The 23,849-nt window shown below is 36.6% G+C and overlaps 2 protein-coding genes across 10 annotated transcripts in view; one reads left to right on the top strand and one right to left on the bottom strand.

Moving 5' to 3' along the window:
* LOC140303074 (synaptotagmin-2-like) overlaps nucleotides 1-12,227 on the top strand; it is a 34,088-nt gene extending 21,861 nt beyond the window's left edge. For 4 of the 7 annotated variants that reach the window (XM_072381681.1, XM_072381683.1, XM_072381684.1 and 1 more), the window contains 6 exons: nucleotides 1,451-1,585; nucleotides 3,159-3,326; nucleotides 4,079-4,249; nucleotides 5,055-5,172; nucleotides 5,542-5,675; nucleotides 7,810-12,227. In XM_072381681.1, coding sequence (XP_072237782.1) covers nucleotides 1,451-1,585; nucleotides 3,159-3,326; nucleotides 4,079-4,249; nucleotides 5,055-5,172; nucleotides 5,542-5,675; nucleotides 7,810-8,025 — 942 coding nt within the window. In that variant the 3' untranslated portion in view covers nucleotides 8,026-12,227. The remainder of the gene's footprint in view (nucleotides 1-1,450; nucleotides 1,586-3,158; nucleotides 3,327-4,078; nucleotides 4,250-5,054; nucleotides 5,173-5,541; nucleotides 5,676-7,809) is intronic. The other 3 variants (XM_072381685.1, XM_072381686.1, XM_072381687.1) reach the window with 3 other exon arrangements.
* A 1,018-nt stretch (nucleotides 12,228-13,245) lies between these two features.
* Nucleotides 13,246-20,694, bottom strand: LOC140304101 (protein phosphatase 1 regulatory subunit 12B-like). Of its 3 annotated transcripts, XM_072383097.1 has the most exons (7): nucleotides 20,351-20,694; nucleotides 16,879-16,895; nucleotides 16,614-16,752; nucleotides 16,047-16,147; nucleotides 15,879-15,930; nucleotides 15,753-15,803; nucleotides 13,246-13,669 (listed from the first exon to the last, which is right to left on the bottom strand). In XM_072383097.1, the coding sequence occupies exons 1-7, from the start codon at nucleotides 20,450-20,452 to the stop codon at nucleotides 13,583-13,585; spliced, it is 549 nt and encodes a 182-aa protein (XP_072239198.1). In that variant the 5' UTR covers nucleotides 20,453-20,694; the 3' UTR covers nucleotides 13,246-13,582. The 3 variants fall into 3 exon arrangements, with proteins under 3 accessions (XP_072239198.1, XP_072239199.1, XP_072239200.1); XM_072383098.1 differs by lacking the exon at nucleotides 16,879-16,895 and having other exon boundaries at nucleotides 15,879-15,926; nucleotides 16,046-16,147; nucleotides 16,614-16,769; XM_072383099.1 differs by lacking the exons at nucleotides 15,753-15,803; nucleotides 16,879-16,895 and having other exon boundaries at nucleotides 15,879-15,926; nucleotides 16,046-16,147; nucleotides 16,614-16,769.
* Nucleotides 20,695-23,849: the final 3,155 nt, after the last annotated feature.

Here is a 23,849-nt window from a genome sequence, read left to right as displayed (position 1 = left end):
ACTGTGGTTAAAGCTAGCTAAGTAACTGAGCAAGGGTCACAAATGGGACTGTTATTTATTTTGTGACCACCGAATCTCAACCACAGCAACATTAAAACCACCTGCTACCGCAGATTTGAGACAGATTCTACGGAACTTCAACACAGTCCTCTAGTTCATGCTTAGCCCGCTAATATCAGGGCTGCTGTGTTTCAACTTGGCTTTTCACAAAATTATTATTATTATTATAATCATTTGATTATTCCTTAGTAATGCAAATATGCAACATTAGTTGTTATGCAAATTATGGCAACCAGGGATTTTGTAATGAAGGCAGAGCAGTTAGCTAGCAAGTGACCAGAGGAATATCATTGCGAATAGATATCAAAGTTAGCTGGTAAGATGTTAATGAGCTCTTGGTCTACTTATAACATGATAGTTGTAAAGATGAGGCTCAGTATGAACAAGGCTGCATGACAAATAGATCTTAGTCTGGGTGTTTAGATGGCACATGAGAAGTACAAATAATAATTCATATGCTGTGAACATTCAGTTAAGTAATGAGGTTACTGATCATGTACATAATTGTGTCTAATTACTCAACATCCCAGTCATTATGATCTTTAAAAACAAAAAAACCTTCTTGATGCCATTGTATCCTGGTTTATATTATAGTACTAGAGGCTGCATATCCAGGTTTCTCAATACCAGTAAATGACTACTCAGGTTTCAGAAGGCAGCATGTTTATGTGTGCAATAAATAACCAGGATATCAGTGCACATGTCAACAATTAGTCTATATGTATCTGTGGTTTCTTGAAGCTTATATTGACTATGTTTTACTTTGGCAATTTGGCTGGTGATCCAAGTTAAAGGTGTATCATATCTAATATATATCTCCTTGCCCTGAATATTATGTCTCATTTTCTTTTAATACTTATGTATTAATATGCATTTGCTATTGTGAGCTAGTTCCTTAGGGGTTTATTCCAAATTGATCTCCTTGTTTATCTGGTGAAATCTAAAACTTTACTGTTTGGAAAACAAGAGAACTCTCCCATTTTCTAATTCCATTTGGAAAGTAGTGACATTTATAACCCCTTTTAGTGGAACTCGCATACAATGCCTCCACTGACTCTGGCTGTCACAGTGCTGTTCAAGCATGTCGAAGGAATTGCCCACCGATCCAAAAACACTGTTAGGTTGAGGAGAATATTTAAATAAGAGAAACCCTCTATTTATGTTACCAGCAGAGAATTCTTTATTTCTTTTTTCACCTATAAATCCCTGGTTTGATTATCAGGTGTGATACAGGTAAGCAGTAACCAAAACATGAATCTCCCTTGTAAAAACTCCTGGAGCTCCAGTGTCTGTGGCATGCTGGCTGTTAATGGGGAATTCTGCATAATGGTTCCTGATTATGTAATTTTTAATTCAGCGTTGTTGTTTTTTTGCGACCTTTACACCACAGAAACACCAGGATGACGAAGATGATGATGAGGGAGAGACCGGACTCACAGAGGAGGAGAAAGAAGAAGAAGAGAAAGAGGAAGAAAAACTGGGGAAGCTGCAATACTCTATAGATTATGATTTTGAGAACACAAAGGTTTGTTGTTGTCATTATAACTTCACTTTTATTAAACCTTAATATAAATATTGTTCTGTAGTAATAAAGACCAGTTTTACAGGTGGAAATCTATTTGATTATATTTTTTGTTGAGAATTTGAATGTTGTTTTCTTTGATAGTTATGCCTGAAATTTTACAGGATTTGCAGGAATTATTTGAAGAAATGGATTAGGAACACTGTAAGATGAGGGTTCAATATGGTGGTAGTTCAATCAGTCTTCACACAAGTGGATAGCAGGATGGAGAAGGCTATCTGGTCCAGCTATACTTTCCTTGCTTCCACACTTCATTTGTAACATAACTGGCATTTTTTCTTGTTCCGACTCCCATGTGACTGAGCAAGCCAATCAGAAACTAGGAGTCATGGCAGATGCAATAGATTTTTTTTTTCAAGTTAGTATTTTGTTAGTATTCTGTGATCAGTACCAACCAGGAAGTGAAAAAGTTTCATCATGAAACATGAAACGGTACAATTGCCTTGCAAAAGAATATTTAGAAGAATTTTAGACCTAACTATGATCTAACCCTAACCAATTATTTGTTATTGTTTAAACCCAACCAGGAAGTGACAAAAGTGTTTTCGAGTTATTGATGGAACACATGTTGATCTCAATCTTACGTCACACAAAGGCCAATGGTTGAAAATGCAGCTCCAACTACCCCGTTCCATCCTCTTTAAGAGGACTTTGGCGTCTTAAACGAAAGATTTGAGAACAACCGCTCTGGATTGGAGACAGTCACATAAGTCATATTTCCCTGACGCTGCTTGTAATCGTGATACTTTGATGCCATTATGAGCCGTGTTTATGGGTAAATGACTTATATGACCGTCACAGTTGGAGAACTTGTTACGCCATGCTGCAGCAGTGTGACTTTTCAACTCTCCGACTCTGGCTCAAAGAAAACAAAAAAATACAAATAGACAGATATTTCTGTATCTTAGCTTGTCACAATGCGCATTTTCCCAAAAATGCTTAACTTACACCTGATCAATACAGAATTTGTGGACAGGTTCTATGTAAAATTGCTCACTTTTTAGAGAAAACAATAAACCCTGAGATGATGAACTTTTCAGCAGCTGTGGCATAGGCAGATAGACAGACGTGTGTCATCCAATATTCTGTGACTTGAATCATTCCAGCAATGGCCTCAGCATCATATGAAGAAAATGGATGTAACACTAAAAATGTTGGACCATGACATCTTTAATTCATTAATTTATAAAAAGTAAGCAGAATACACCATTAAGCAGAATCTGTAAAAAAGAAATTCTGCTAATATTACATAATGTTACATAATTACAAAATGTCACTAAATGTCACTAAAAATAATAGTTTTATCCAAGTTATCATACTATGAGCCATTTGACAAACTGCCTGACATTAAGTATGTTTCCAGTAAACCAAGATGTTTGTGGTGATTGATTTCGAGGTTTAAATTGTCAGATCATGTTATATAAGCAGTCTGGCACAAATGCTGGATTTCTTGTTGATAAAACTCTGTCTTCAGCACTATTGTTCAGTACTATCCTGTCAAATCCTCTGTTCACAGCTCACAGTTGGCATCCTTCAAGCTGCAGACCTTATGTCCATGGACTCTGGTGGAACCTCTGATCCTTATGTTAAAGTCTTACTGTTGCCTGATAAGAAAAAGAAGTATGACACCAAGGTGCACAAGAAAACGCTGAACCCTGTCTTTAATGAGACGTTTGTTTTCAAGGTAAGTTTCTCTGTGACTTTTCAAGTCAGGAGCTGAAATAGTTATGGCCTCAAGATTTGGTGCAGAAAAGGTGTGCATCCAGCCCACATGTAACTACATTTAGCAACAAAGAAAGAGGGACATAGATCTGATAATGATCGCAGAGTAGATGTAAGTGAGCAAGTTAGTGTTTCTGCATAAAAATAAAATGCAAAAATGATCATCTTAAAGCATTGTGTATCCATCATCCTGACTGTTGTGTCAGGTTTGTCTGTATCCACTGGTCTGTTCAGCATACATGCTGCTCTTTGCTGTTCTCACTAATAAACCCCGCAGAGACTTAAAAAGGGACTCTGGGTCAAGCTTGAAGCTCTCTCGTTCTGCTAATTTGCAGTGGCAAAACAATGAATTCTAAAAACCGAATGTCTCTTCTGTCTCAGACAGAGGCAAAGTCGTATCTAGAGCCACATATACTGTCTCACTGTGAAGATTTATTTGACAAACTTCTTACAATTTGAAATCAAAAGGTTTTTACTTTTGTAATTATTTTCAACATTTAAATGAGGAAAAATGTAATATCTTATTCTAAAATGATTCCATTTGAGAAATATTATCATATAGTTTAATTTGTGTTATTCAAAGGCACATTGTTTGTTATTATCTCAGATACAGGCAGATCATTTACATTCAGCTTCTTTTCAAATGATTTCCTTTCTTAAGTACTTCTAATAAAGTCTGGATAATCATGTTCAAGCAGTATTGTTTCTGTCAAGCAGCTGCCCTATGAGGAGCTTGGCGGCAAGACACTGGTCATGTCTGTGTATGACTATGACCGGTTTTCCAAACATGACGTCATTGGAGAGGTGAAGATCCCCATGAATACCATTGACCTTGGACGGCCAATCGAAGAGTGGCGGGACCTGGAGAGTGCTGATCAAGAGGAGGTGCTGTTCAAAATCAAACAGATTAGAGTCATGCTTTCAGATTCCAAAGAACAGGGCCCTGATATTGTTTATTATTACATTGTCAACAAATCCCATGAAACAATTATGAAATGGTGCTTTTGATAAGTAATATCCACCTAGAAACTTGTTAGTTTTCCGAAAAATGAGGAAATTTACAATGAGCTGCACCATCACACAAGCTTATATATCCCTTTATTATGTTTGATGTGGCCACTGTAGTCTTGTTTTTGTCAATCTGACATATACCATGATACTGCAATAAGAGAACTCACTTATTCACCAAATGTGAAATAATCCACAATCATACAATTTTAGAGACAAAATATCCTCGATCTTAGAGGAAATTCAGCTAATTCAGCAATTTGCAATTGCTAAGAGATGCTGTATTATGTAAGTGCACAGTCATATCAGCAATAAGAATGAATCTTTATTTCTTACAGTAGTGCACCACTTATCACGATACATCCAGAAATGTATAGTGATGGCACTGTATGCTCATGAAGTATCAGATTGAGGAATTTTTATTACAAATATTATTTTGTGTAGAAACAAAGTTTTTGTATTTTCTGGCAGTAGTTATGCTGGTAGTGCTATGTGCTTACGCTCAGAATAATAAAAAAAATGTGTAATGGCAACCTATAAAGTGCCAGCGGTGCCACAAGGTAAAAAAACGCATAAGATAGTCAACAGTTTTGTGCGAACGTGTCAGAAAACAAGCAGTTGACTGATGAGTATGTCTACTCGTCATTTTTTCTCCTTTATCTCTGTGCTGGCTGCTGCTCAGCCTGAGAAACTTGGCGACATCTGCATCTCCCTCCGTTACGTCCCCACTGCCGGGAAGCTTACCGTCTGCATCCTGGAGGCCAAGAACCTGAAGAAGATGGACGCCTGCGGCTTATCTGGTAGAAAAAAAGCCTAAATTATTTTTCAAAAAAACAAGTTTTAGATTACTGCATATTTGTTGGGAGGTAGTATGATTGAGAACATTGATTGTTTAAAACTTCCCTAATACATTTCTAATAAAAAGAACAACTGCATTTTCATATCTACATATGAATCATTATTAAACTTGGTCAGAACGATAACTTCTTCAGTGCACAATAATTTAGAATTTGTATGTGATGATAAAGAAATTGGTTGCACTTTTTACTGCTTAAAAAGTGCAACCAATTTCTTTATCCAAGCAACGAGAAAAGAGGTTATTACAGAAAATAGGAAGGAATGGGAGCATAAGAGTTTATAGGTTGTTGTTTCTTTGATGTCCCTTTTAGATCCATATGTAAAGATCCAACTGCTGCAGGGGGGTAAGCGTCTGAAGAAAAAGAAGACAACAGTGAAGAAAAACACGCTTAATCCATATTATAATGAATCGTTCAGCTTTGAAATCCCACTGGAACAGATGCAGGTACGGTATATGTCAAACCAGCAATTTTGAACTTAATTGATATGTTTTGATGTCTTACAAATCAATCTCCACTCACATTTTAACAATACAAGACTGTAAAGTGAAATTGTACCTCCAAATCAAATTGCCCAAGTTTTGAAAAATATCAAAAGAGATGTGGATTTGTTTCTGAAATATAAGAATAAATTGAATTGCACTTGGCGTGTGGTGTCCATAGTGTTAAAAACATTTCCCAATGCAAAGTGCATTGGACATTGCAGCAGCAGTGTCCCTTTTCCAGGACTGGTTACTCAATTTATCCACAAATGGTTTTTTTTGGCATTTTTCATGTGGGAACTGTTTCGCTCTGTTCAACTAAAGCTGTCAGTCATATTACTGTGCAGAGAAAGATAATATGATAATAATTAAACAGTGGTTAAGGCTATACACTCAATTAATATTTGGTCAAACTGGTCATGGTTTGATCTGTGAAAGAAAAGTCTCCAGAAGCACCAGATTGATGAAAGAAAGTTAGACAAGCAGGGATACTTGATAAAATCCCTTTGACCGAGTCATCTGCAAATGTCAATATTAGGTCCTATTTCTGGCAACAAAGACATTCAGTTTCAGGTGACATTTGGGGGCATTTTTGGCAAGAACACCATCGATTTTCATCCACCAGTCACCTCTGGCACAGGCAGCCAGAGATCATTAGCTGCAGCAATTGCACCAACCAGTTTGGTCTCTGCATCTGTGTTCTGCGTTTTTTTTGTCTTTGTGCTGTGGTTTAAATTTATAATGTTTGGTGCAATGAAAGGTCCAGAATTAAGGCTATTGAGCAATTTTCAGAGGTCATATACTTGGCAGGTGGCTATATCCCTGACAAAGCCTGCTGCTGATCTGTCCAATGATAAGAAGTAATTGGTAATTGTGTGGCCAGTGGGGACAAATAAGAAGGTAGCTACTCATGCATCTAATAGCAAGATCATCTATTGTCTCAGATTGGCATTAGAATGGAGAGACTAACTGCTGCAAAACTCAAAAGAGGACCAGCCAACTCAGCAGTTAATACTTTTAGTTTGGCAAGCTAGGTTTCAAAATGGTAGGCCAATTAGTAGATTGTCAGCCTTCCCGTGATGGTTCCCATCCTTGAAATGCTAAAAGACAGCCTCACTATGCTATTACTCTACTTAGCCGAGGGAGTACCTAATTCAGTAAGTCACCAGATGCTTGTCATGAGCCATGCTGAATCCCTGCTGAGACAATATAAGATCTGATTATTAACAGCGTTAGATACACAAGTTATCGGCCAATTTAAATTAGCCTGCTCATTTTCCACCGCTCACTGCTCAGTGACCAGTGCCAACTTATCACTGGTTGGATCAGTAGCTGGCTTCAGCAGGGAAATATCCTCCTGCTAAATTTATGTAGCCTTGGCTGAGTGCTCAACAGTCTTAATTTTGGCCCTTTTACTGCACCATAGTTAAGGTAAAAACAGTCATGCAGGATAGATATTGATAATCTTAGTTTGACTTTGCTAGCTTCTAGAGTTTATACCTAAAATTGCAGATCAGGTTACGAGGATGCTATTACTCAGTCCGTTTACATGCTGAGTTAAGTGTAGCTGTGGTTATAGGTCACCTTTGCAATTCAATTGGACTACTGTTTTTGTCACAGTGTAGAAGCACACAATGGGAATAGATATATTGACCAAAATCAAATTCCATTATGCGAAGTATGTTACCTTTAAGCTTGTTAATACTGAGCTTTTTCTGCTCGACCTATTACATTATGGACAAAAACAATTCACGAACAATAAAGCTGATGGCAAATTGATACCATGTTGAGTGGTGAATTGGACAGTTTTAAAGCTTTGTATGTTTTGTCCAAAGATAATAGTTCCTACATGAAATTAGTCAAAAAGTTTGTTCTTGAGTAACAAGGCCATGATGGACAGAGACTTACTCTACAATTTTTACAATTTACAATTTTTTCAAATGTTTTATCAGATTCTATTCTGTTTCATACGATTTGAGACATCCAAAACTCACAAACTCACAACAAAGCCATTTAGATGAATAGAAACATTGCAGATCAAAGGAAAAACTTGGAAACTCACAGAGAAATCGCAATTTTTCCCTTACTCTCTTCCCAGAAAATCTTGGTGGCAGTCACAGTGTTTGACTACGACAAGATAGGCAAGAACGACGCCATCGGAAAGATCTTCGTTGGCAGCAAGGCCACTGGCTTAGGTCTTAAGCACTGGTCCGACATGCTATCTAACCCACGCCGCCCCATTGCCCAGTGGCATGTTTTGCAGCCTGAGGAGGAAATTGATGGTCAGCTTGCATCCCTGAATGCAAAGAAGTAACACACTCCGTCAACCAGCTAATGCTCTTACTCAGAAAATGAACCCCCTGTCCCTACTTTGCATGAATTCCATGACTGAACAAATGACTAATTGTCATGAATCCTGCTCAGCAAAAAAAGAGACATCTTAGAATATCTTCTCATTCATAGTTAAGTCGAAGGAAACTATTTTTTAGCACAGGATCTCACATGTTAGGGTAAGCTGAGAAGAAAGGTGTTGAGTTATTAAGTGAGCAGCTCGTGAATGATTGACTTTAGGTCTTTCTTTCATTTGAAGAAACTTAGAAACTGATTCTTAGGGTGCTGCCACAGGATAAGAGTCTTGGTGAAGACAATGCTGGATAAAAAGCTTTAGTTTAGTTTATAGAGCATGCTTTACTTACCTACCCACTGCTCTGCACTCACCACATCCAGTATTGTATCTTGCTAATAATTGTGCTATAACCCGCAATAGAAAGTACTTTATTGTCGAGCATAGAGTCGGTTTACATCTATTAAAGCAAGCAGATTTAACTAAGAATGAATCAGGTTGAAGTCAATGAATCAGCGATCAGTGTTGCAACTTTTTTTCAAGCAAAATCTGTCTTTGTTTTATCATCAGTATATCAGGGATGACACAGTTGTCTGATCTTTGTTGCCTGTTTTGTCTTGCCATGAGGTCACATCTATACATTTATGTTCAACACACATTTCTGCAGACAGATCTAAAGTGGGAGAGGAATACAAGGGTGCCTTCCTGATGTGACACTTTGAGACGTACGATAGATTTCTTTGTTTATCTTTGAGAGGTTGTATTTCATTTAAAAGCTGTCAGGGATAATGTGAATGTGCCATCAGATTTCTGGCTTGAGCTGTGTTGACATCCGACTTGGATGTAAAATCTTACTTATCTACTGAAGAAGTAAGAACACCAGAAGGATCAGCACTTATGCTCAAAACAGTTAAAGCTCAACAAGTTTGTTCATTTAGAATTCTGCCATTGGTTCGAAGAACAGTGCCATCTAGCTCATTTATTTTGGATTACATTAAGCTGATTGTATGTCTTTTACTAGCATAGTTTTTCCCATACTCTCCTTCAGAGACGAAACATTTTTACAGAAAACAAAATCTGAAATTTAAGATGCAGCTTCAAAATTTTTTTTAAAGAATGTGAATTCAAGTATGAAATACAAGTTTGTAGAGTCTAAATATGGCATCTGCTGCAATACATCTAACGTGCAATACAACAAACATATCTTGGACCATCTGCCTGAACCAAGTAGAGCTGCAGAACTGAGCATGGGTCATGCCTTGCAGTATTTCATGTTGAATAGCTCTATCAGAACACAGACTTTGTGATGGTGGAGCCAAAGTGCTGCCACATGGTTTTGTTATAAATTCATCACAGACATACTGTGTTAGTCTAATGTACAAAGGCTTGAAGGCAAGTAAAGACACAATGAATTGTTTACTAAAAACAGCTGAATCCCAGATTGTGTGTTTTAATCATTATGAAAAATGTTGAAATTTTAATTGTAGTGAATTTTTGGACATGGTTTGAAGTGGTTTGACAACCCATTTGTTTGTTTTTTCCAGAGTAAAAGATTTCAAGGTTTCCAAATGCAAAAGCTTTATTTTCAGTATTGAAAATATTGAGCATTCAGAGCTGAATTCATTTCTGTTGACCTTGCTGAGATTTTAGAGACAAACTCATTCAAACACCAGAGTTAAACACAGAAACATAGTTTACAGATGAATGTTTCAAAAAAAGGAAAAGTTAAGTTATTCACAGCCATAAGTATGTGTACCCCACTGGATACACAGTTTCTGAAAGTATTTAGAAGGATTGTCAGGTTGCTTATGTGGTTTAAGAATACATGATGTTAATCAGACAGTTGTATACAAACATTAAAGCAGTACTTGGCATTCATTTGTTCAAACATCCAGATTTTTCATGACAAGTTGGAGAAGTTAAAAGAAATGGAAAATCTACTTGACAGCAACATTTTAATCACTTTTTAGTTACTTTAGTTAACCCTCAACATTTAGAATCATCGGTCCAATCTGTCATGCAGTTGACCATTTTATCTGCTGGACCCGATGGATGAGAAGTCGACCTTTTTGCTATCATGAACAGCACTAGGAAAACAAAGTAAGTGACCCACAGTTCAATTAATAAATGAAAGACGTCACCCCATGTAAAGTGAATGAAAATTGAGACAGCCAAAGCCTGAAACATGCACGAGTGATTCCTGCCTCATAGTGTTAAATGGCATCTTATTTAAGTTTCGCTAAGACACAACACTTTTCTTACGCGGGGTCTGCAAAAAAAAAAGATAGTAATCAGGAGAGTTTAGAGATTCTTTTTAATATGTGAAAGATAATATCAGATGTGCGTCTTGAAGGCCAACACGTTTCAGTCTTCTCACTGAGGGAGTTTAAGCCGCATAAATTCAGATCTCTGAAAACTCGGGGGGTTTACACTCTTCACATTTTACATCAACTCTCAGTAATGATAACATTTTTAGAGTACAGCATTCGGTTTGTTATGAAATTTGCTGAAGTATTTCTGGCTTCCATATAGTTAGAGGTATCTAAAGGAAGGTGAACAGCTGCACACCCGTTTATCCACAGTGCTTCATCTTTCTATTGTTAGAATAATGCATTGCGCAGATCTGTTAATAGGCTACAGCATGTAATTACAAGATGATGTAAATAGTAGCATGTTTTAAAGAGAAACTCTAATTATATTGTGAATGTGTGTTTGTGTTCTGTGTAATTTTTTTATAATAAAATATAGCAAAAAAAAAGAGTTTGCACTGATTGCAGAGTGTATGTATTTTTTCTGACTGGGACTGAATGAGTGTCTAAATACTCCATGTTAAGGTTCACAATGATTGATCTGGGCTTGCTTTGTGTGTCACGTAAAAAATCCACAAACATTTCGAAATACTGCATGACTGTGAGTTTTTTCTGTCATTGTTTCTGTGTTGTCTATACTAAATGCAGTGTTACAATATTCTCAGGCTGCAACAACTAATTACTGTTCATTTCTGGTTGCACTGTATGCGTTTGTCACTAGACAGTAGACTGTATATATTTCAAACTTCTTCTTTTTCGGTGTACCGTAAGTGTTTCCTTTATTCATTCCTGCCAGATGATTGTTGAATCGAGATCTGACTTGTCACCCCTTTTCCTTTATACATCATTAAATTGTACCTCGCCATCTTATTTCAATCCATAACACTTGTTCTCTTTGTACTTGCATATTACATTGGACAGACTTTCTTATTATTCACTACGCAAAATTCTTACATGAAGTATTACCATACTGATGCTGTCCTCTTGTAGCTCAGTCCAATAATCAATATCACACTATCCAACTAGTGGATCATAATAGGATCAGCTGACGGTGTGACACTTGCTTATGGTCTTAGATACTAACATTTCTAATTTGTTTCCTCCAACCCAAAGCTTTATGACAGTCATCATTTAGATGATGAATTAGTTGTGCCTCCTTGTTCAAGGAGCTGAGATGGAGACAGTTTAATGTGGACAGTGTGTCAGTTTAAGATATATTTGTGAAGAGGCATCTCATGACAATATTTTTTTTCACTGTGTGTCAGTGCAGCTATTGCTGAAGTTATTTTATATCCCACCAGATTCTGTGCATTTGCGAAAGGACCAACAGATCCCATGTTTGTTTGTTGTACTTCTCTTAATAAATTATATTAGTTTGTTGCTGCAGTGCAGACAACAAAATCCCTGTCTTCCTGGGTCTCACAAGCACAGACCCAAACAGCGTGGAATCAACATTCATAATGCAATACTGCCAACCTGCTGCTTCAATAACAGTTCCTCTGCATTCCTGATCTTCTTATGTCAACATAGCCATAATGCAGAACATCCAAAGACCTGATCCTACTCACTCATGTATCCACGTACCAAGCAACATAGACGAGGCAAATGCTTGTCTCTCTTGAGTCTTGTTTTGTCTTGTTGTGGAAGTGTGTTAATAGTTGTGCCTTTTTTGTGAACTGCATGATTAAATTTCTTTACAAAGTCCATGTTTTCCAGCAAAAAAGAAAAAAAAAATGCTGACAAAAAGACAAGAAAAAAGATGTGTACATTTAAATAACTCTATGTAGAGGTGAAGGGAACCAGGTCATATCTGTGTGTTGTCGATCTGTTATCATAGAAAATAAAGGCATTTTAAGTAGCTTTGTCCTGTGTGGTGTGTAAATGTGTGCAGAGGGAGCGTTTCCACTTGTGGTCAATAGAGGGCAGTGTAGCCCACAATCGTTTTGAAGGACAAACCAAACTAAGATGCTGAAAAACTACTACACTTATCTTTGTTTTAATTCAAGTTTAGGCAGATGAATGCATGTCATATTGCGCAATGACAGTAAACAAAAACAAAAGAATCATTAACAAACACACAGATTAGACTAACTTCAGGACTTGTAATATACTAAATCATTCTGACCATCCCTTCATCTAGTGTTAAATCTCCAATGATAAAATAAAATGTCTTAAATGATCCCTTTAATCGAGCTTGAGATGAGAATGGTTGGGCTTTTTCTTAACACTTTCAAACAATTATTTGATCTTTCTCATGCATTTCTAGTTTGGTTTGGAGCTTGTAGCAAAAGAGGCAACAATTTTTCATTCAGTTTGTTTTTCTCTTTTTCCAATGTAAGCAGAAAAGCCTGTTGGTGGTTATCCGTCAAGGTAAATCTCCTAAATCACAGATGACAAACTGACTGTAGCCTGTCCATCATCTGTGGTCCCTGGTAGTCCAGGGCTGTCTTTCAGGGTCTTCATGTGGAGTAAACCAAATATTGCTGATTCCATAGTAATATCTCTGCTGTGTTTTGTCCCTGTTTTGCAGGAATCAATATTGCTGATATAACTATAACGTTGTATAACTGGTGGTTGAAAATCCTCAGATACTGTGCTTAAGTACAAATATGAAGTTTGTGTACATTCCTTGAGCATTTGCTTTCATTTTATTATATGTATAATCATATGTCCATTAAAGGTAAAACCTATTATTTACTTTAAGGATACTCTTCTATTTAGACTTACGGTAAGTACAATTAAAGGTTTTCGCGTTGGACTTGTAATGGACCTGATTAAATGGGTCCTTAACAGTAGTATATTAGAACAAAAGATGTTACTGCTTCCTCTGCTGCCTGCAGAGTATATTCATGAACACAGAGCGAAGAAAAACACAGAAACATAGATAGGCATATATTTATTTTGTGAATGTCCAGAAATAAATGCTGAATGTATTTCTAGTCTAGGAATATGTAACTACTATATATACAGCACATATCGTTTGCGGTTGTAAAATGTGTCTTCACATGAATGAACAGCTGATGCACAGAGGAAGGACCATCTTTTAAAGACACCTCTATTCTACACATTGACAGTCACTCGAATGGACTTAACTCCCAGAATTTCTTGAGAACTGCTGTTTAGAGGATTGATTTGTGCCTGGAAAGTACAAAGATTATTGACATAAATATAAATATGGCTCTGTTTCCCTCCTTCTTCTCACCCTCCTGCTTCCTGTTTTATTTGGAGAGTTTCGTGATGACTCGGATTAAAGCTCCATTCTCATCCTTCAGTCTCTGGTTCTCCATCTTCAGCTCTGCTTTAACCTGAGGAGAAAGCACATAAATACTTAAACATCTTCAGATTTTACAGTAATCTGAAGAGATTATTGTTCCAGTTGGAATATTTCTAATTATAAACCATGCTAAGCAGTAAAACCACTAAACAGACGAGATTCCAGGACTTTAAAACATGATTTTTAATAATAGTAATCCAGCTCTTCATCCGTTTGGATAGAACAAAGCATGATGAATCTTACAAATAGGTTTTTAATGTTTTAACCTCATTTAGTTTTAGGTTGCCCAAAAGTAAATTAATATTGAGTGAAAGGGAAGTCCCACATCAGCAATTCCCTAAAAACTTATCTGCTTTCTTCAAAATTGTACATTTAGAAGATTATTCCATGAAAAAAAACTCTGAGATCCATAAAATCGTTTAAGGTTTGACTGTGTGTTGCCAGATATGGGGATTTGTTGCCAGATTTAGCTCCTGTCAGACCAAGTCAGTCACTTTCTTTTATTTTCAAAAAAGCAACTAGTGACTTTTAGGATACACCCTACTTATTAATTGGGAAGAAAGTCACCAGTATTGCTCTGCATGTGTAAGATCTAGTTACTTGCTGTGTGTGAGCCATTTCTTCTTGTGAGAAGTACTTAACCGGCAGGCTCACTCAAGCTAATGCAGCTGCAGAGTCACCAGCGAGAGAGAGTACAGGAAGTGGAGTAGCAGCCATCACACAACAGCTGGCAGATGTCTACAACTTAGAGAAAATGTTCAGGACATTCTTCTGTTTCTAACTTTCTTTCGGAGAGGTCATTGTACATGTAAATGTAGCTGGAATTACTGCACATAAAGTAGTCACTTTTTAGTGGCAATTTCAAACCTTTTTCACCCACTGACAACAGGAGACAAAAAATAATGAATAAGAGCAGCTTCAATGGTAATTTGGCTGTATTAATATACATAATATGTGAGCAAAGACAGCAGAAGACAAACCAGATATAAAGGGAAGGAACTAAGCACAATGCAAATATGATGTGACTGTGCCATCCATATGCTAATTTTCATGTGATGTCACCTGGCAATATCAAGCAACTTTTTTGAGCAGACTTTAGGTACATTATATTATTAATAATTAGCAACTCAGGTACTTTAACTGCCAATTCAGCGAAGGGGAAGTCATGTCCCGTAACATCCAATAATTACATTTCTTGACAGGTTCACAAATAGCTGTTAAAGTGACATTGTGTTTAATGATGGATACTTACATGTTGTACACTTTGTACACTATTACTTGTGTATAAACTTTGACAAGTTTTTTTTTTTTCCCCAAATCAAGGAAAAATGGCGATAGTCATTGTATTTGCCAATTGAACTCGCAGAACCTTAGACCACATCTAATAATGAAGATGACACTTTAACATTCATAAACACCTAACAATTTCACAGAACATAAAACGGCAGCGAGCAGCTATAGCACATCATCAACAAAGTTCCCATCAAAGTGTTTTTGGTGCCTTTACCAAACAAACCAGCCACTCAAAGCAAAAATTACATTTTACATTTACAATTACATTCTGATATCTGATGCTGCTGCTTCACATCCACAGAGAGAACTGACTTCACAATAAAGAATAGTCTGAGCTGGATGAATCCGGATGATTTATCATGACAAAACAATCCTGTATTTATACCCATGCCCACTCAAAATGCAACTCCCACAGTCTTTCTCTGAAAGTCTATCTTTAACTTCTCTTGTTTGTTAAGTCCTTTCATTCACAGAAAAACAAGGGTTTTTTTGTTTGTATTCTCTTGGGCAGAACACAGCAGACAGTTGTGAGCATTACCATGAATACTGATGGCTCACTCGCTGCTGTGTCAAAGTGCTCACCCATTCGACAGCCAACAGAGTAGAATAGTGACAAATGATGTCAGCTTTAACCATAGTAGACAAAACAGCTTAGACTATGGCACCAAGTCTCACAAACACTTCACATAGTTTGGACTGATTGCTGGGTCCAAAAAGCCTTTATAGTATGGGAGATTGTACCATCTTCTACTTTAAATAGTGTGAATGTAAGATAGTGGAAAAAATAAGGTAACAAATATGAGGTATTAATGAATTATTACCTTTAACTGTTCTTCCATATCTGATATCCTCTTTTTAAGGCTCCAACTTTCCTATGAAGATCATTTGATAAACATAATTATGATAAATTAATCAAAATACATAAAAGCTACTTGTTACGCCCTTACCTTTTTTTCTGCTTCAAGCACGTTGGAGCTGCAATCACTTGATCTTCCCTTCAGCAGCAATGAAAAATCATCAGTAAAAAAGACCATAGCCTTCTTTGTTAAATACTGGAGCTGCATTTTTATGGTTTTTTTCACATCAAAGATTCAGGACTTGCACACAACGGTACCTGTGCTTTCTGCAGCTGATCCTGAATCATGGCGAGTTCCTGTTTACTTGTTTCCAGTCGGGACTTGAGCCTTTGATTGGTGGCCAGTGCCTTTTCATACATCTAAAAAAATGTGCACATGTTAGGATTTCCTAAGCATAATTTTCACAGAGCACAGACGGAGAGAGAAGATATAAAGATAAAAGCCAAATGGACATCAAATATTACAATTACTCATTTGGTTGTCGTCTTGATTGTATCTTAGGGAAGCCACTAAAGATTCTTTTCTTTCTCAACCATGTAAAAGAAATCTCGTTTTTGGGACATATCTAAAGTATAATTTAAAAGACTGCAGTCAAATTTGGTACGATTTATTGAACAAATGACAAAAATAATTATCCATCTTCTATGGCATGAATTTCAATTAAACTGTAAATTGAATTGGAACTTTCTCTGTAAAGTGGCCTGAAATGACTTGTTGATGAATTGGTGCTGTGTAAGTAAACTGAATTTAACTGAATTGAATTGAGTGGCCGGTGACATTGCCTTGTTACTTCACCTCAGTCAACATTCATGGTACATCACCTGCCTTTTTATAGTCACTGTTCATGGTCTCTTCTTCTGCTTTTTTTTTCGCAGACAGTCTGTTCTCCCTTCGTAAGAAGTAGGACTCGGCATGGTTTGTTGATGTGTCGTTGGAGACATCAGACACCCCAGATGAGCCAAGCCTAAAGGCGTAAGAGAGCTTTTCTGTCAAGTCTTCCCACTGTAGTTTAATATGTCATATGCCATACTGGCCACATATGAAAGGCTTTCCTGGTTTGACAGTGTAAATCAAATTTGAGGAAACTTACCTAGACAGCCTTTCATGCTGAAATAGAGGAGAAATGTTTTAGAACTTGGTGTCATCTGTTTAAAAAATGCAATATAAGAGCCACTATAAGTTTTTGAAAGAATTTTTTGATTATCATAACATTTCAACTTCATCTTGCTCCAGCTTAAACCTTAAAAACAAATAATACTACACATTTTCCACTGCATAATACTGTAAAAATGCAATCAATGTGAGCACAGAACATATTTCATTAGATCTACAGTGTAAAATGGAGTGCATGCCATCTTAATATCTTTGAGTCCCATTTTCAAGAATTCCAAGGCATTTTTAATGTTTCCATTTAAAGGTTTATGGGAGCCTGACATACCAAAGCAAGTTAAAGGAGGAGAGAGGAAATGATCCCTTATATAAACTGACAAGCACAGATAACTAAACACATCCAAAAAAGGTAGTAACTCTGGCAGTGACCCTCTCAATTTGTTCACTATTGCCTGCTAAAGTTGGAAAAGTTACATGGTTTATGTCCTAAGAGACTTTCAAACCAAAGAGCAGAACTTAACAACAGCTTAATGATAACAAATCACACTCCTTTAAAAGGACGAGAAAAAAAAAAAACTTACGTCACGAAATATTGTAACATGAACTCTTTTTCTGTTATCCTGAGAGAGAAAAGTGAGAAGAGACCAGAGTAACTGCATAGGAGTTAATGTCATTAAATTTGATGTCATTAAATCCTATGCAGTTGCAGACTGATACTGACTGTTTACCACCTGCCTCACCCGGACTTGCCAAACTTCTGTGGCTTAAGAAAATACAAAAGGTCTGCTCCAGAATCAGTGTTTTGGCTGTGTGATCTGGGCTACTGTAGAAACAAGGTAACAAAAACACAGCATATCTTATTTTCAAGCTATTCCAAACTTATTAAAGCATAGTTAAGAATACTACATCACATTTCTTCCAATGAATTGCCCTAAATGTTATGCACTGATATAAATCTTCTTCGAATATGTGTTAGAGGAGTAGGCCATGTTATTCCAAAGGATGTTCCCCACTTTTTTTTTTTTTGCAGAGCATTTTTGAACCCAACTGAACAGTCTAGAGTTGTTAAACTGAGATTTAGTGACTGTCAAGGCGAATGTGTATCATTTTTATACTCAACAAACCAGTGGCTCTCGGAGCTCTGTACTGAAGCATCTGCATTAAGTTTTTCCACTCAGTATTTCAAGTTTCTCTTTACATTTGTCCTCATATGTATAGCTTACATATGTGTTTTTGTACCATGAATTACATCACAATAAAAACCGTCTTGACTTGGATATAAATTTAAATTAAGTGAAAGCAAGAGGTTGATGTAATCTATACTGCTCTCTGTAAAACCGCTAATTACATAGAAGGGCAAGTTAAATGCTACCTAAGTGACAGGAGAAGAGCAGGTCTGCCATGTTTTTACTTCAGCTCTTAGTCTGGTTCAACACAGTAAATTAATAAATATTTGCATGGATGTTTCTCACATTCTTCCTGATTGGTCTGAAAATCTCCTTGTTGCTTTGCTGTGTCCTGCATATGTAGTCTCTTTTTACACCTTGACCCTACCAGTTGTGTCTGTTTATTTTTTTTTTATGAGAAAAAAATAAATTGGGTGAGTCTCAAGCTTAATTCATGAGACCTGAAGGGTTTATACCATGCTAGGCTAACAGAACTTTGCAGTAGTTAAGATCAGTCTACCACTTCTGTCCATAAGGAATTAATAATTTGAATTAGAAATTTAGTGCAAACAACAGATTAATTTTAATACATAGTTACACAACCAATTACTTGAAAGAAAAGAAAAAAAATCTAATAACATGTCCATTAGTCTCTGCTGTATCTGATAAGTAAGACTGCTAAAATGCTAAGCTAACATGGTAAATACTACCAAACATTAGCACATTTTATATATTATATATATATATATATATATAAAATGTGTATATCACAGTAGACAGTAATGTGTTGCCCCATACTGTTCCCTCTTTATCCATTATCCAAATCTTTAAATGCCTATTGCTTTTATTTCTGCTAAGAATCAGCTTGTTTTAAGTTATAGATAATATCTGACTTTGAATATATCAGAGAAATGTACATTCTCTGGATTACTTATTCTATCACTTCTAACATGGTTCACAGACTTGCATTCAATATATTCTATTCTCCTAAACATGGACACCTAATTCACTGAAAATGTTTTAGCCCTAAGCAAAAACCAGATTTGTGACCAGTGCTTAAACAAATTCATGTCGAACAAAATTAATAGAGACTGTAAGTGGATTCTTGTAAAGAAGAGACAGACACTGTGTGTAAACACAACACTGTGCCTCCGTTCAGACATTTACAAGATGTCTGGATCTTCACCAGACTCTGATGTCATCTCCTTAAAGGCTCTCTCTGGATGCTTGGATATGTTTGGTAAATGGTTATTAATTATTTCCTGAAGTGTTGGAAAAAGCTCTGGTTTTGATTAAGCAAGATCACATATAAACAGATGCTGATGGAAAAGTTACTTTTGGGGATTTTGTCTTATTTTGTCCTCTGTGCTGTCCTTCAGCCTTTCTAGATCCCATGAGGAACTTTTTGTCTGCTGACCAGCGATTCCCAAGTGGAAAATGTGAGCTTCCCGCAGGACAAGCAGAGAGATAAACATCCATAAATACTGTGCGTTCCCACAAGCAAGTCCTCTAAGCTCTCTGTTCCTCATCATCCTGTCTTTCACCCCCTGTTTTCTCTCCCCACTCTTCCTCTCCCTTACTGACATTTTTTGTGTCACTCCATCTTTTTTGCCCAAGTTGATTCATAGTTTATGTAAACAGATAAGATCGTAACTGCTAATTAGACTTTCTTAGAGCCATTTGCAGGTTTTCCTCTTCCTTGCTCATGGACAAACTTGATTACTGACTATTCAAAAGGTTTAAATATGAGCTAACAGCTATGCTGTGATGCAATGTTTCTGACGTACATAGTAATAATTTTAAATAAAAATATAATCTAACTCTGTCAAGTCATAAGTATTACACTATACTGGACAAAATAATGATATCTTGATATGATTAACGTACTAAATAACTCATTACAAAAGTACTGCATCGTGTGAGTAATTGTGGACTGACTCATGCTTAATGTGAAATTTTTAGTTTACGTACATCTTTCAATCAGAAAATATTTCAGTGGAGATCATACGACACATTAAACACACACACGTATAGCTAATAGCGAAATTGTGACATGTCACTTTCAGGAAAGAATGGCTTAAATTAGCCACTAATCTTTTTTCATTAAGGCTAAAAGAACAAATATGAATTCAATAAATGAGTGTAATTATACACCAACATTCAAAAATATATCTGGGGATTGTGATTCGTTTTTCTTAAATGACAGTTAAGTCAGTGTTTGCATTATGGAAGGCATTTCCTGTAACTAAACAGGCAGTGGAAAGATTAAAGATAATCAGACCTTACCCTCAGGCTCTTAGTGCTGGCACTGGATGAAGCTGGACAAGAGTCAGAAAGTGACTTTCTGATGCGTGGCTGATCTTTGCTGTGAGAAAGTGGAGATGACATTGCTTCTGAGCTGCTGGAGCCTCTGCATGCAGCTGTGCTGTGGTCCAAATTAGGCAAAAACTTTTTTTAAAAACCTCTTCTTAAAACCAAAAACAGACAGAAAGAGGAACGAGGGGGATTTAATTGTTATCCACTGAGAATGAATCCAGGTGGGATTGTCTCTTTAGTTGCAGTACACTACGTATGATCTTCATGTGATGGTAAGACATTGCACATCAGATGAGAGTGAAAGAACAGCACAAGTGTGATGGCTGTGGAGGAAGTGGTTGGAGTAGGCGGGCTGTAGAGTGTGTGTGATTGTGTACACAAGGACATGACCGCACGGATTTAGTTCACAGGGACTCTAAAGCCATTCAGAATCATTCAGGGGGAAAAAAATATTTTTAAAACATCAACTGTCAATCACATATAACTGAGTGTTTTAGGGTAGTTTCAGATGAAAAGGTGATTATGTAGTGCAGAAGAGAGAACACTTAATCAAATGGAAGGTGCTGTTAAACTCTTCAGCTATAACAACTGGCAGGAGAGGAGATACTGCCTATCTGGCAGTGGGAGTTAGGAATACTTGGGAAAAACACAAGTATATACAAATCTATATAAATGTGTAAAAATCTGTGAAAATGTGGCTGTATGTGCAAATATACTGTGTTCAGGGTCTGAGCTGTTATTAGTTTTGAATTCACTCATCCTGGAAGTTGCATGTATTGATAGTTTTAAGTAGGACAGTTGTAACATTATGTTAGAACAGGTCATTTCTTAACTCCAAATATCTGAGATCTAATATTGGAGAGCATAAATGAAGATAATTACCAGGAACTGAAAGTCTTGTTTTATTTATTATTCTTATTTTTTGAGCCTCAGAGTCAGAGTGTGGTCAGAGTCTTGTGTCAGCTGCAACCTAATTGAAGCTTAAAAACAGACCAATGTTTAAAAATAAATTCTATTTTGAGATACTTCATGAGCACTAATAACAAAATACATTTCAGGAAAGAGTTTTTATTATTTCTATTAGCTATATTCATGTTGCTGTAACTCCAACACCTGACCATCATAACCTTCGCTCATTTGTAGTGTGTAAGTGGAATTTATTACCATCTAGTTTGTCTTGAAAAAGATGCTGCAATAGTAGCTTAACACACTATCATTTGCATTTATTGCAACCTGTGCTTGTTGTTGCTTTCTACATATATCACAGAAAGGTGATCCAAAAATTAGAAAGCTGGGGTAAAAAGCTGATGTGGTAATTATAACATGAGTATCTCTATTCTGTAATTTTTCTACCCAGAATAGATTCAAGAAAACACCGAAGATCCTCTCATTAGGAAGAACATTTGTTTAGGGCTTTTTCACATCTGTGGATTTGCTTAACCAAAATGAAAGCAACCTGCTGCCACCACCTGCTGGCAGAAAATGGTATTTTTTTTAAATGTCCCATTACTTTAAAAAACAAAACATTAAACCCCGCTTTCATACATAATATCTGAACAGGTGCTGGTGTTAATTTGCCTCAACACCTTCTTCTGTAATCTTATTCTTTGATATATACAACACACTTGTGATGAATCAGGTCACCTTTTTTTTTAAAGACATTTAACGTCATCAATGATTTCCATCTATTGCACTACTTAAAATACATTAACATGACCAATAATCATACCTATTCAATCACACTAGCCATATCAAAGGTATTCATTCGTACACTCATTGTGAGAATGCTGTTAAGAGTGGAGGCTCCAACTGGCAGAGTGGAAGAATATAGAAAGATTCTTCAGGAAAAAAGTTTTTAACTTGTCACTGTTTCCAAAATCTTTAAGCCACAGAACTAATTTTAGCATTAAAACGTAGGACAATTTGTCCTCTTTCAGCCGATGTGACTTTCATAGCCTTCAGAACTTCACTTTTTGAATTAGAAGCCTCTGAATCACAGCAGTACCTTCCAACTGCCAGTCCTTGCATTTTTCAATTTCTTTCATAAGGCGGAGGGGGCACACACACACTTATCAATGATTAACGATTTGATTTGAAGTTATTTTATAATAGCATGCAGTTATAAGAGAACTAGAATGGATGAACACGGCATCTTTATTGTTAAGGAAATGAAACTCTGATAACTAAATCAAGCCATTTAAGCAACATAACAGCATTATTTGTATCCTTGAATGTTGTCGTTTATTCAGTAGCGATACTTTCTGCCTTCATCCAGCTCCAGATCTTTTCAAAATTACCTTTCAGACCTTTTGAAACTTGAGCAAATAACTTTCTGTTCAAGTCTCAAAGTGATGAATGTTGAAGCAAATGTGATGCTTTGGTATTATGTTGTCTGCCAGTAGGTCAGGCATCCTCAACAAAGTCAAAGTAGACCTTAGGATAAACCAATGATCTTAAACGTAGAGCCAACGAGGCAAAGTAATAGCTAAAAACATGATTAACATTTAGGCATAGCTCTGCAAGAGTCCAGGCTTCAATCCCATCTAGAATCTGTTAATGGAACCAAAGATTGGAGCAAACTCAAAAGGCATGGAGGCGATATGCAAAAAACTTGTAGGCAATAAGAAAGATTTTATTGCTGTGACGCCAAATTATGGCTTTTCCCTTGATCACTGAGAAGGTATTATTTTGTCTTGATATCAGATCATATCCTTCATTGCTTATTGATGTGATTCAACTGTAGTTCAAAAGAAACTTGCTGCTCAAATAGAAATTCACACATTTAAAATTTATGTTAATATTTTTTTGGGCTTAACCATATTTCTATTTAACTGTTCAGGGTGTACTCCACCTCTCGCCCAAGGGTAGCTGGGATGGCCCCAGCATTAAGTGGGTATAGAAAATTTCCAGTGGTACCATTATACACACATTGAAAACAGGAGACATGATGTCTGCAGCCATTTGAAGAAGCTGTGCTGCACATAAAAAATGGTTTCTACGGTATAAGTTTAAAATAATCATGTCACATGTCATAATCCTGTGAATTATAGAAAATAAGTGCTGAGCTGCAGTAATTTACAGTTGGTTTACCTTCTGGAGGATTTGTGTGTCCATGAGGAACTCAATAATTCCCTCTTCATAATGCCAGCCATCCACAAGATCTTCAGCTAACCATTTCCTGAAAGATTTATCCAAAAGATGACTCACTGTAGACTCTTCTGCTACTTATTCTTCTTCTACTGTGTCACCACCAACAAGTTCCTGTTGTAGTTGCTCTTCTGGTTGAATTTTTTCTTCTTCTATATAATCTCATCCACCTCCAATTCCTGTGGCTGTTCCTCCTGTATAGCTTCATGATCGACAGCCTGTTTGGTCTTTTCCTGAACATGCTCTAGCTGTTCCTGCAGCCCAGGTCTCTCATGTGCACAATCCTCATCTTTTGACTTGCGTTTAATTAGCCAACGAGGAC

The sequence above is a fragment of the Leuresthes tenuis genome, unplaced genomic scaffold (assembly GCF_036924035.1).
Source record: "Leuresthes tenuis unplaced genomic scaffold, fLeuTen1.0.hap1 SCAF_3, whole genome shotgun sequence".
NCBI lineage: Eukaryota > Metazoa > Chordata > Actinopteri > Atheriniformes > Atherinopsidae > Leuresthes > Leuresthes tenuis.
This window is presented reverse-complemented; position numbering and strand designations above follow the sequence as displayed.

Bases quoted from the DNA above. Each gene is read 5' to 3' on its own strand.
- LOC140304101 (XM_072383097.1), bottom strand. From the start codon at position 20,452: ATGTCATCTCCACTTTCTCACAGCAAAGATCAGCCACGCATCAGAAAG. The intron at 15,804-15,878 runs GTAAGGGCGTAA...TGATCTTCATAG, and splicing joins TGCTTGAAGCAGAAAAAAAG to GAAAGTTGGAGCCTTAAAAA. The intron at 13,670-15,752 runs GTAATAATTCAT...CTTTCTCCTCAG, and splicing joins ATATGGAAGAACAGTTAAAG to GTTAAAGCAGAGCTGAAGAT.